This window comes from Salvelinus alpinus, chromosome 23 (genome assembly GCF_045679555.1).
Source record: "Salvelinus alpinus chromosome 23, SLU_Salpinus.1, whole genome shotgun sequence".
NCBI lineage: Eukaryota > Metazoa > Chordata > Actinopteri > Salmoniformes > Salmonidae > Salvelinus > Salvelinus alpinus.
The window spans coordinates 47,053,078-47,066,170 of NC_092108.1; the positions used below are offsets into that span (position 1 = coordinate 47,053,078).

At 43.2% G+C, this 13,093-nt stretch overlaps 1 protein-coding gene across 5 annotated transcripts in view; it reads right to left on the bottom strand.

The window, feature by feature from the left end:
• The window catches only part of efr3a (EFR3 homolog A (S. cerevisiae)), a 222,075-nt gene that overhangs the window by 112,392 nt on the left and 96,590 nt on the right, over positions 1-13,093 (bottom strand). For all 5 annotated transcript variants that reach the window (XM_071362586.1, XM_071362584.1, XM_071362585.1 and 2 more), the window contains one exon: positions 10,107-10,256. In XM_071362586.1, coding sequence (XP_071218687.1) covers positions 10,107-10,256 — 150 coding nt within the window. The remainder of the gene's footprint in view (positions 1-10,106; positions 10,257-13,093) is intronic.

Below are 13,093 nucleotides of genomic sequence, written 5' to 3' on the forward strand. Positions count from 1 at the left end.
GGGACTCTACATACTTTTGTATACATAGTGTATATAAGAAAGATTATGAAACAGATTTTTTTGGACATGTATTTAACACATTTTTTACACTAAACAGTCTCCATATACAGCACCAGTCAAAAGTTTAGACACACGTACTCATTCCAGGGTTTTTCTTTATTTTTACTATTTTCTATATTGTAGAATAATAGTGAAGACATCAACACTATGAAATAACACATATGTAATCATGAAGTAAACAAAAAAGGGTTAAACAATCAAAGTAGCCACCCTTTGCCTTAACGACAGTTCTGCACACTCTTTGAATTCTCTCAACCAGCTTCATTAGGTAGTCACCTGGAATGCATTTCAATTAACAGGTGTCCCTTGTTAAAAGTTCATTTGTGAAATTTCTTTCCTTAATGCCTGTGAGCCAATCAGTTGTGTTGTGACAAGGTAGGGGTGGTATACAGAAGATAGCCCTATTTGGTAAAAGACCAAGTCCATATTATGTCGAGAACAGCTCAAATAAGCAATGAGGAACGACAGTCCATCATTACTTTAGGACATGAATGTTAGTCAATACGGAACATTTCAAGAACTTTAAAAGTTTATTCAAGTCCAGTCGCAAAAATCATCAAGCGCTATGATGAAACTGGCTCATGAGGATCGCCACAGGAAAGGAACACCTAGAGTTACATCTGCTGCAGAGGAAAAGTTCCTTAGAGTTAACTGCACCTCAGATTGCAGCACCAAATAAATGCTTCACAGAGTTCAAGTAACAGACACATCAACATGCACTGTTCAGAGGAGACTGTGTGAATCAGGCCTTCATGGTCGAATTGCTGCAGAGAAACCACTATTAAAGAACACCAATAAAAAGAAGACATGCTTGGGCTTAGAAACATGAGCAATGGACAATAGACCGGTGGAAATATTTCCTTTGGTCTGATGATTCCAAATTTGAGATTTTTGGTTCCAACTGCTGTGTCTTTGTGAGACGCAGAGTAGGTGAACAGATGATCTCTGCATGTGTGGTTCCCACCGTGAAGCATGGAGGAGGTGGTGTGATGGTGCTTTGCTGGAGACACTGTGATTTATTTATAATTCAAGGCACACTTAACCAGCATGGCTACCATAGCATTCTGCAGCGATACGCCATCCCATCTGGTTTGCGCTTAGTGGGATTATCATTTGTTTTTCAACAGGGCAATGACCCAAAACAACTCCAGGTGGTATAAGGGCTATTTGACCAAGAAGGAGTGTGATGCAGCATCAGCTGACCTGGCCTCCACAATCACCCGAACTCAACTCAATTGAGATGGTTTGGGATGAGTTGGACTGCAGAGTGAAGGAAATCAGTGCTCAGCATATGTGGGAACTCCTTCAAGACTGTTGGAAAAGCAGAAGTTGGCAGATCGGCTGTACCGACTTCAGACGAGCCCAAAACCGAGAACACCATTGTGTTTGTGAGAGTCTCATCTTTCCATAATAGTTTGAAAGGCCAAACCGTTCGGAACCTACAGACGATTTTGGGAGAGGATCGATTTTCGGGATGTCTCATGTTCTGACAAACACCGCTCTAGCTGTCACCGTTCACCACAGATGCGGAAGTTCTATAGCTTAAACTGACATTTTTAAATGGGGATTTTTTATTATACTAATTTGATTTCCGTTTTCAGATCCGTTTTGCCTTTGAGATCACAGTGAATACAATTACATGACAGGGGGCACCTGATCCTACTGACTCCCCATGGGGATGAAAACATTCATAACCCTGGTTCTATGATAATATGAATGAGATTACATTCAATTACATTTACTACCTCTCCCTGACAGAGTATGTAATACCTACATGTTTCAAGCAGACCAGCATAGCCCCTGTGCCCAAGAACGCCAAGGTAACCTGTCTAAATGACTATCGCCCCATAGCACTCACATCTGTAGCCATGTAATGCTTTGAAAGGCTGGTCATGGCTCACATTAATACCATAATCTCTAACACCCTAGACCCATTCGTATACCACCCCAACAGATCAACAGGCGACACAATCTCTATAGCACTCCACACTGCCTTTTCCCACTTGGACAAAATAAAGACCTAAGAGAATGCTGAGAATGCTATTCATTGACAACAGCTCAGTGTTCAACACCATAGTGCCCTCCAAGCTCATCCCTAAGCTAAGGACACTGGGACTGAACACCTCCATCTGCAACTGGATCCTGACCGGATGCCCCCAGGTGATGAGGGTAGGCAACAACACATGCATTTTTAAGTCTCCTTCTGTACTCCCTGTTCAACCACGACTGTGTGGCTGCGCACGACTCCAACACCATCATTAAGTTTGCGACGGCGCGACGGTGGTAGGTCTGATCACCAATGACGACGAGACAGCCTATAGGAAGGAGGTCAGAGACCTGGCAGTGTGGTGCCAGGACAACAACCTCTCACTAAACGTCACCAATACAAAGTAGCGGATCGTTCACGACAGGAAACGGAGGGCCGAGCATGCTCCCATTCACATCGAGTGGGCTAAAGTGGAGCGAGTCAAGAGCTTCAAGTTCCTCAGTGTCCACATCACTAAGGATCTATCATTGTCCAAACACACCAACACAGTCGTGAAGAGGGTACGACAACGCCTATTCCCATTCAGGTGGATGAAAATATTTGGCATGGGCCCTCAGATCCTCAAAAATATCTATAGCTGAACCATTGAGAGCATCTTGACTGGCTTCATTACCGCTTGGTATGGTAACTGCTTAGCATCCAATCGCAAAACGCTATAGAGGGTAGTACATACGGCTCAGTACATCATTAGGGCCGAGCTCCCCACAATCCAGGACCTCTATACCAGGCGGTGTCAGCGGAAGGCCCTAAAAATTGACCAAGACTCCAGCCACACAAGTTATATAACGTTATCTCTGCTACCGCACAGCAAGCAGTACCAACGCACCAAGTCTGGAACCAACAGGACCGTTAACAGCTTCTACCCCGAAGACATAAGACTGCTAAATAGTTAGTTAAATAGTTAACTAAATAGCAACGACCCTTTTCGCACCATTTCATTTTACTCAACACATATGCTGCTGTTGTTTACTCTGTCCCCTTTTATCATAGTTATATGTACATATCTACCTTACTTGTTGTATATAGCAAAGTTATTGTTACTCATTGTGTATCTATTACTACATGTTTTACTTTTCTATTATTTCTCCATTTTCTTTCTCTCTGCATTGTTAGGAAGGGCCCATCAGTAAGCATTTCACTGTTAGTCCACACCTGTCGTTTACGAAGCATGTGACGATTAAATTTGATTAGAGTTCTTTCAAATACATGTTTTGATGTATCACAATGGGATATGGCCAACTCCAATATCGCAGACATGTTCTCCGAAACCAGGGTAGTTCCAAAAAAAGCATCCCTCAGAGGCTCCGACACAGGGAACAGTAGGCGTCAACGAAGGTGCAGTGACATCCTTTTGGTAAAACCTCAAATGTAGCCCAACATGCCACATTGCATATCCCTTGTAAAGAGATGCATTTGAACAGTGCCCAAGAGTTAGCCAGACCTCTGGTGGAATGAGTCCTCAGGCCCATCGGGGGCTGTAAACAGTTGCTATTACAAGCCAATATAATAGCCTCCTCTATCCAACGGGATAGTCGTTGACGAGAGGAGCCTACCCTTGCAAAAGAAATGTAGAGTTGGTCGCTCTTGCGTAAGGCTCTCATTCTGTCCAAGTAAATGTGCAACATGAGTACTGGACAAATGGTGGAGAGGCTCTTCTTCCATGTTAGCGAATGGCGGCGGGTGGAAAGACGCAAGCTCCAAGGCAAGACAATTACAATTATCGCTGACCATAGGCATAAAGGAAGGTTTAAGTTAACTTGGATAACCTCAGTGCAAACTGTAGGCACAAATGGTAGACTGGCAGTGCGTGAAGCTCACTCACTCTGCAGGCGTAAGGGCGATCAGCAAAGCGGTTTTGAAGGAGAGATATTTCATCTCCACACCTTCCAGCAGCTCAAAAGGCTGCTGTGAAATAGCCTCAAGCAAAATAGGTCCCAAGATGGGGCTAAAGGCTTGGAGACATGGACGTAAGCGACGCGCTCCCTACTGTGTTTTTGTCAAAGCCACTTCTCAAAAACATGACACTTGTTTCCGAACATTGAAAAAGGGGCTTTGGCACTCTGAATAAACTCAATGAGGGGTAAGCCTGTCGCATTCAGATTCATCCTCTCACAGGCTTGGCCCAGAGGGCCATGGTTTCTGGGTGAGAAATCTCTTTGTTCATTTGGGTCAGAAGATCCCTGCGTAACAGTAGCTGCCAGGGGTGGTCGTAAAGTAAGAGAGTGATCTTCGCTAACCAGAGCTTTCCTGGCCATCGAGGGGCTACTAAGATGAGGGATAAGCCTTAGGCATAGAGGGGGAAAAAAGCATAGAGCAGCACCCTTGGCCAAAGGGTGTGCCAGCGTGTCTACCTCCAGTAGTACTGCTAGCGGAAAGAACAGCGAGCAGTGTGTCTTTGTGCGATGCATAGATAGCAATGGTGTTCAACCATATCTCTCCAAGATCTGGTTCACCACTTGGGGATGGAGTCTCCGATCCCCGTATAGTGCAGAGAACAGCGGGCAGTGTGTCTCTTTGTGCGATGCATAGACATCAATGGTGTTCAGCCATATCTCTCCAAGATCTGGTTCACCACTTGAGGATGGAGTCTCCGATCCCCGTATAGGGGATTCCCTTTGGACAAGTCCGCTCCTATATTCAGTACGCCCGGGACATGAGTCGCGCGTAGTGAGAGTAGGTGTGTTCTGCTCCACAGAATAAGTGCCACCCTGGGGGTTGATTGTATGCCACCAGTCGTATTGTCTGTCATGATCAGGATGTGACAATTCCTGAAGGGCAGAAAGTATTTCAATGAAAGGAACACTGTCAGAAGTTTGAGGTAGTTTACATGAGAGAGGCAGAACTGTCGGGACCAGAAACAAAGATCGAGGGGCTCTGCCAGTGACAGACAGCCGAGAGAAGGTTACCGTTAACTTTTTGATTGAGGTGATTTTGTGTACACAGACGTTGGGCAGATACCCAACGCTGGAAGTCTCTCATTCCCAGTAGACCCAGTGGTACTGAGAAGGAGGATGCCATCAACCCCAAGACTCAAAGATACGTTCTGAGCATAACTGAGCGCCCCCTGCGGAACAGGGAGAGGCACTGTCAGAATGATGTGATAAGGCCGTCCGATAGTGTAGCCCGATAAAATAGATCCAGCTTGACGCTTAGGTATTCTATTCTCTATGTGGGCACCAAACAGCTCTTTTTCTGGTTGATCTTGAACCCTAACTCGGTGAGGTGGGTTAAGAGGGAAGCCGTGTCTCGTACTGCTTTGGTGGAGAATATTTTTTTCTTTTTTTAACTAGGCAAGTCAGTTAAGAACAAATTCTTATTTACAATGACGGCCTACCCCAGTCAGACCCTAACCCGTACGATGCTGGGCCAATTGTGTGCCTCCCTATGGGACTCCCAATCACGGCTGGTTGTGATACAGCCCAGGATCGAACCAGGGTCTGTAGTGACGCCTCTAGCACTGAGACGCAGTGCCTTAGACCGCTGCGCCACTCGGGAGCTCTTAATCCCCTGATTCTGCGGGGCGCTACAGCCGCCTCCACACACTTGTTGAACATGCGGGGACCGATGTTGATGTTGATGGCCGAAGGGGACACCAAGGTATTCATAGGCTGTTCCCTGAATGGAAAACCTGAGAAACCTCCTGTGTGCTGGTATTACGTAAAAATAAGAGCCCTGTAGGTCGATTGAAGTGAACCAGTCGCCTTGACAAAAAGAGCGAGACAGCACGTTGACCATAAGCACATGGACCTTTTCAGATGGCTGTTGAGGACCCAGTGAGTCCTCAACAGCCAGGTTTTAGTGAGCCCCTTCCATCTTCCCTGTGAGCGGACGCATAGGAATGAGCCGCTGCATGATGGGTAGGGTTTTAGGAGCACAGATATAACTCTCCCCATTCTGATGGGGGGGAAAGTCTGTGCTGCACCCGAGAGGGACACGGCATGAACTGTTGCTGCCCCTTTCTGACGCTGGGGATGGACCCTTCCAGGGAATCTCCTTTGTCTTGGACTGTGGGTTTGCAGCCTGGCGTTAGCAAACTGCCCTCTCCCTAATGCAGAGTCTTGGCTTGTAGAGGGGAGACCGGGTTGCCACGTACCCGGGTCTGCGAGGCAGGAGGTGGCAAGGCTAGCCTTGACGCGGTAGCTGATTCTGTTTTTGAGTCGATTGGCCAGAGAACCTAGTAGGTCGGGCTGGTCAAGTAAGTTAGCACAAAAACAACTGAACGTTATGTGAACTATGCAAGCTGAGCTGGTGTGCTAGCTGAGGTAGGCCGTCTGAGCATTTTGCCTAGCTTAGGTTAGCTGGGTCTACATTTAATCTGAGGTGAACTATACACGAGAGCTAGCAATTGCAAGACGGTGGTTAGCTAGCTAGCTATGTGTTATTATATCTTTCAAAAAACAGCGCGGTAGAAAGGACTAACGTTAGCCAAACTACAAAAATGTTGTTGCCCTGAATTTAGCAGGTGCTATCGACAGATCATTTGGAAAAAGTCATGGACTACTTTCTGCACATGCACGTGAACCGGAGTGACTTGACAACTTGGCCAAACAAGATGTAGCTACAAACAAAACTGAGTTTTGGTTCCAGTCTGCCATGAAGCGTTCATCCATGTATACGGGTAAGAGTCTAGCTACATTTTCAGATATTATATGTTTTCATTGCAAGTTAAAGCGTACTGTTAGCTAGTAAATGTTAGCTTGCTAGCTAACATTATGTGTATGATCTGTGTAGTAATATTATTCGAATCAGAAATCCATTTGCATTACTAGTTATTGCTTAATAAGGGTAAAGGGGGGGTAAAGCTTTATCTCCACAAACCTGTCCTGTCTCGTCAAGGTGTCTAAATCTTAATCTCCAGTGGGGTAAATCTCGGGCGTGGGCAAGAGCCTGGCTCAACGGCTGTCTCCGGTTCTGGTCCCTCTCCTAACGGTTTCTCTGTATGGAATATAATCAAGCTTCTCTCCCTTCTCCAGAAGAACTATGTCAATTCCCCATCGTCACTCATCCTCCTCGGGCTAATGGAAAATCTCAGGAGAGGGCCTGAGTCCCAAAGGGCAAACTATTCCCTATATAGTGTACTACTTTTGCCCAGGGCCCATAGGAAAGCCCCCATAGGGCCCTGGTCAAAAGCATTGCACAATATATGGAATAGGTTGCCATTTGGGACGGAATATGAGACTGCGCTAGGCGTCTGGGGAGTTTGTAGAACACAATATTACCCATGCTAAAATTGGGACGCTATGTGTTTATACAGTGCATTCAGAAAGTATTCAGACCACTTGACTTTTTCCACATTTTGTTAGGTTACAGCCTTATTCTAAAATAGTCTCACCAGAAATGTTTGATCGGGTTCAAGTCTGGGCTCTGGCTGGGCCAGTCAAAAACATTTAGAGTCTTGTCCTGAAGCCATGGCTGTGTGCTTAGGGTCGTAGTCCTGTTAGGAGCTGAACCTTTGCCCAAGAATGAGCGCTCTGGAGCAGGTTTTCATCGAGGATCTCTGCACTTTGCTCCTTTCATCTTTCCCTCGATCGTGACTAGTCTCCCAGTCCCTGCCTCTGAAAAACATCCCCACAGCATGATGCTGCCAAAACCAACATGCTTCACCATAGGGATGGTGCCAGGTTTCCTCCAGACGTGACACATGGCATTCAGGCCAAAGAGTTCAATCTTGGTTTCATCAGACCAGAGAATCTTGTTTCTTATGGTTTGAGTCCTTTAGGTGCCTTTTCTCAAACTCCAAGTGGACTGTCATGTGCCTTTAACTGAGGAGTGGCTTCAGTATGGTCCCTCTACCATAAAGGCCTGATTGGTGGAGTGCTGCAGAGATGGTTGTCTTTCTGGAAAGTTTTTCCATCTCCAAAGAGGAACTCTAGAACTCTGTCAGAGTGACCATTGGGTTCTTGGTCACATCCCTGACTAAGGCCCTTCTCCCCCAATTGCGCAGTAGGAAGAGTTTGTGGTTCCAAACATCTTCCATTTAAGAATGATGGAGGCCACCTTGTTCTTGGTGACCTTCAATGCTGCAGACATTTTTTGGTACCCGTCCCAAGATCTGTGCCTTGAAATAATCCTGTCTCGGAGCTCTACGGACAATTCCTTATGGCTTAGTTTTTCCTCTGACATGCACTGTCAACACTGGGACCCAAATATCGACAGGTGTGTGCCTTTCCAAATAAAGTCCAATCAATTGAATTTACCACAGCTGGACTCAAATCAAGTTGTAGAAACATCAAGGATGATCAAAGGAAACAGGATGCACCTGAGCTCAATTTTGAGTCTCATTGCAAAGGGTCTGAATAGTCAAGTAAATAAGGTTTCTGTTTTTTATTTTTAATACATTTGCAAATACTTCTAAAAACCTGTTTTCGCTTTGTCATTATGGTGTATTGTGTGTAGCTTGATGAGGAAATAAAACAATTTAATACATTTTAGAATAAGGCTGTAACGTAACAAAATGTGGAAAAAGTAAAGGGGTCTGAATACTTTCCGAAATGTACTGGACACAGCTTACTGATCATAGAAAGGTGCAGACGTAGATTCAGGGGGGTTCTGTTACAATTAAGAAAGAAGAGTGGTGGTGGATTACCACTCGGAAAGAAAGACAAAGGGAGAAGAGCAATAGATGGGGGGGGGGGGGGGGGGGGGTGAGAGGGGGAAGGGATGCATTTTCTGAGAGCTAGCTGATGTCTATTGAGAAGAAATATGTGAATTCAAACAGTCTTTTAACTATAACATAAAAATGTCACTTAACAGAAGCGCTTATCCAAAGTGACGTACAGTACAGTGTGTGCATACGCTTTTAAAATGTGCATGTGATCCCTGTGGGAATTTAACTAGTGTCTATATAGTGAAAAAAGCAGTGAAGATTCCTGAAAAGTTAGCTATGGCCAGTGTTTTCCCATCCTCTTTAGACTGGAACTTAGGGCCCTTGATCTAAGCCTTATATTCTTATAGATAAACAGGTTCACCTTAAGACCTGGTTTCAAATATGATGTGTTGTCCCTGAGTGTTTGATTGTGCACATTGAGTGCCAGATGGGCAGGGTTTGCATTTTTAGGACTATTCAACTGATTCCATAAGTTGCCGGAAAAGCTAAATCAAGCCTAGCTAAAATATTTGAACTTATCCTTCTTTTTCTTTCGTTTAACATTATTTATGAATAAGAAGGGGCAATAGACAAGAGGAAATGACAGAGAGGGATCGAACCCTTGCAAGGGGCAATATATAGTTTATTAGTTAAAATTCCCAAAGGGATTATATACACATAACACAAATGTATGCTCTCACTGTACTGCAAGTCTATTTAGATAAAATAATCTGCTAAATGGAATATGATATAATTATATTAAAGAGGCAATCTGCGATTGAAACATCCATGTTTGGACTTTTGTATTTATGTTATATAGCATTTGATTATTGAAGAATAGAACATAAAATGCCTCTGGAACTTAGTTCAACTCATCAGAACCCCAAATATAAGGATGTTTTACTGCTCTGTTCGTAAACAATGTGTTTGTAAATAAACACTAAACAAATCACATTTTATTTGTCACATGCGCCAAATACAACAGGTAAATACAACCTTACCGTGAAATGCTTACTTGCAAGCCCTTAACCAACAATGCAGTTCAATAAATAAAGTTAAGAAAATATTCACTAAATAAACTAAAGTAAAAGGTAAAATAAAAAGTTTTAAAAAATGGATAAATAGATAAATAAAAAATGCTTAAAACTATCATTTTGATCTCATGGACAGTCAGTTCTTGCATCCATAGGTCTGTCTATGAATTTGAGAGTGGTTGCATTTTTCCAGCCCCATCCCTCAGCTGTTTGCCATATCTGGGGCCTGTTTGTTGTGATTTGAACTGCAGACGACTACTTTAAGTAGACAAGTTGTGACAATCAGGACCACCTCCCAGGACTAATTGATGTTAGTCCATGAATATGTATTTCAATGTCTATGACTGCCATGTGGGTATATATATATTTTTTTATGTACCTGTCTAGGTCCTCGGCATCCTGCATGTTGAACAGCATGGAGGGGATGAGTTTGTCCATGTGCTGGGGCTCCCAGATGATGGCCTGAAGCTCATCGTTCACCGTCTTCCTCACCACGCCCTGCAGCCCTTTGATACCGGCCACACGGATCCTACACAGGATACACACACACACACACACATTTTAAATACTATATTTGAAGGACTTAAACATTTAAAAGGTCACAGTTTATTGGGAAAGTATTCAGACACCTTCCCTTTTTCCACATTTGCGACATGTTTCAGGAATCTATGCGTATGTCGCAAGTCACTAGAGAGGCATTTTTTTTCAACATTTGTTTTTTGCCAGAAATGCCTTCTGGAACATGTGAACATTCATGTGCCTTCATAACACACTTGTATGCCATCTGTAAATACGAGTAACTGTTAAATTATGAGCCTACTTGATTTAGCCAGGAACCTTCCCGCTAGCCATGATTGACTGAAATAGATGGGCTGGACATGTCGAGAGATGAGATCGGATTGGTCTGCCATGTAGCACGCTTCTATCTATAACATGAGCTGGTCAGTATGTGTAGGTTATCCTTTCTAACACATCTTTGTTTGAAGTCATCACGTAGTAGAACTGCAAAAAAAGTGTCGTTCTCCACTTTCTGGAGGACCGAGATTTGAAATCAGTGGAAGGCTTGGTGGAAGCAGAGTTTGATAGCTAAGGAAATTGAGAAAATTCTGCCGTTTGATTGCAAATATATAGAGGGAGTTGAAAAGAGAACACACAGAAGGCTGTTGTATAACAAACCGGCCTCCAGATTACATCTTCAAACAAAGGGCAACCATGGTATCCGTGACAGAGGGAGAAGAGTCCATCCATAAGATAGTCTAGCTAGCTACATTTTCAGATATAATATGTTTCTAATTTGAATGAAAGTCATTTTCATTGCAAGTTAAAGTGTACTGTTAGCTAGCTAGCTAATGTTAGCTGGCTTGCTTGCTAGCTAGCTAACGTTACGTGTATGATCTGTGTTGTAATATTACTTGTATCATTTGCATTGCTAGTTATAGCCTAATGTTAGATAGCTAGATAACATTGAACCGGGTTGGTTAGCTACCTGCAGATTCATACAGGGTAGTACGAGTCGGGATTATGGTTCATTGTTTAGCAAGTTAGCTACATGTCTAAACAAAATACTCCACTATATAGGTATCAATTTCACTACAACTTTTGTAACCTGTGCATGTGACAAATAAACTTAGATTTTATTTTATATACTATGTGTTTACCAGACGGTAATGTGAAGAACATGACCTGGATCAAAGTCAAATTAGGATATAACGTTAGGCCAACAAGACATAGTCCAAGTAAAAAAACTATGTTTGAAAGAAAAGCAGGGCATTCTAACTCACAACCGCAAGATATTTTCTGTAATTGACTCGCCATTAACTAGTAAATAATGATCTTGTTGTGAGTTTATTTTCCTGTAATAATGAAGACAAATTAGCTAAAGTGAAGAAGTTGTCATTTTCTCAAAAGTGGGCCAAAAAAGGGCAATTTTCTCAAAAGTGAGGTCCCAAGTTTATCAACTTTCAAAGCAGAATTACTTTCCCAATGTTCCTCAACTGTAGTGTATGATATACAATTTTCTAGCTCTGAGTTTTCACTTTTATCCAATGTAAAAAAAAAAACATTTCAAATTTTGCTACATATCTAAATGTTGAAAGTGCGTAGGTGACAGAGAGAAACAAAATGGTGCAGTTTGAAGCCATCTGGCTGAGAGTGATGTGGGCGCTGGAGATAGGGGTGTGAGCAGGTGGATCTGGGCAGGTGTGATGTCGATGTTTGTGTGTGTCTGTATGCTGTCATTTGATTGTGTAAGTTTTGTATTGTTTAAAAAATATATATATATTTTTTTTTAAACGTTCAAAAAATAACAAACCAAGACTGTTCTAATGACAGACTTGGTTGTAGCTAGATATATCCGAGTCGCGTATGGGTCAATTTTAGCATTTTCCTAACATTAATGTCCTTCTCCTAACCTGACATGCTAATTCTCCTAACCTGCAGCTTAAGTTCTCAGAACCTGCTGCGAAAAGTCACTTCTGCTAGTCAAAACCGGCAGACCTGCCCTGAGAACAGTGAAAGTATCCACAAATGCAAAACATATTGAATAACCTTAGCCAAAAATCGAATTAACCTTAACCAGAAATCTAAATGGGATTGAGGAGTACACCACATCTGTCATTGGCTTCATCAATAAGTGCATCGATGACGTCGTCCCCACAGTGACCGTACGTACCTACCCCAACCAGAAGCCATGGACTACAGGCAACATCCGCACTGAGCTAAAGGCTAGAACTGCCGCTTTCAATGAGCGGGACACGGAAGCTTATAAGAAATCCCGCTATGCCCTCCAATGAACCATCAAACAGGCAAAGTGTCAATACAGGACTAACATCGAGTCGTACTACACCGGCCCATGTTAAAAAGCTAACGTTTAAGTTCCTTGCTCAGAACATGAGAACATATGAAAGCTGGTGGTTCCATTTAATATGAGTCTTCAATATTCCCAGGTAAGAAGTTTTAGATTGTAGTTATTATAGGAATTATAGGACTATTTCTCTCTATACCATTTGTATTTCATATACCTTTGACTATTGGATGTTCTTATAGGCACTTTAGTATTGCCAGTGTAACAGTATAGCTTCCGTCACTCTCCTCGCCCCTACCTGGGCTCGAACCAGGAACACATCGAAAACAGCCACCTTCGAAGCATTGTTATCCATTGCAAGGGGAACAACTACTTCAAGCTCTCAGAGTGAGTGCCGTCACTGATTGAAACGCTATTAGCGTGCAACCCGCTATATAGCTAGCCATTTCACATTGGTTACACCAGCCTAATCTCGGGAGTTGATAGGCTTGAAGTCATAAACAGCTCAATGCTTGAAGCACAACGAAGAGCTGCTGGCAAACGCACGAAAGTGCTGTTTGATT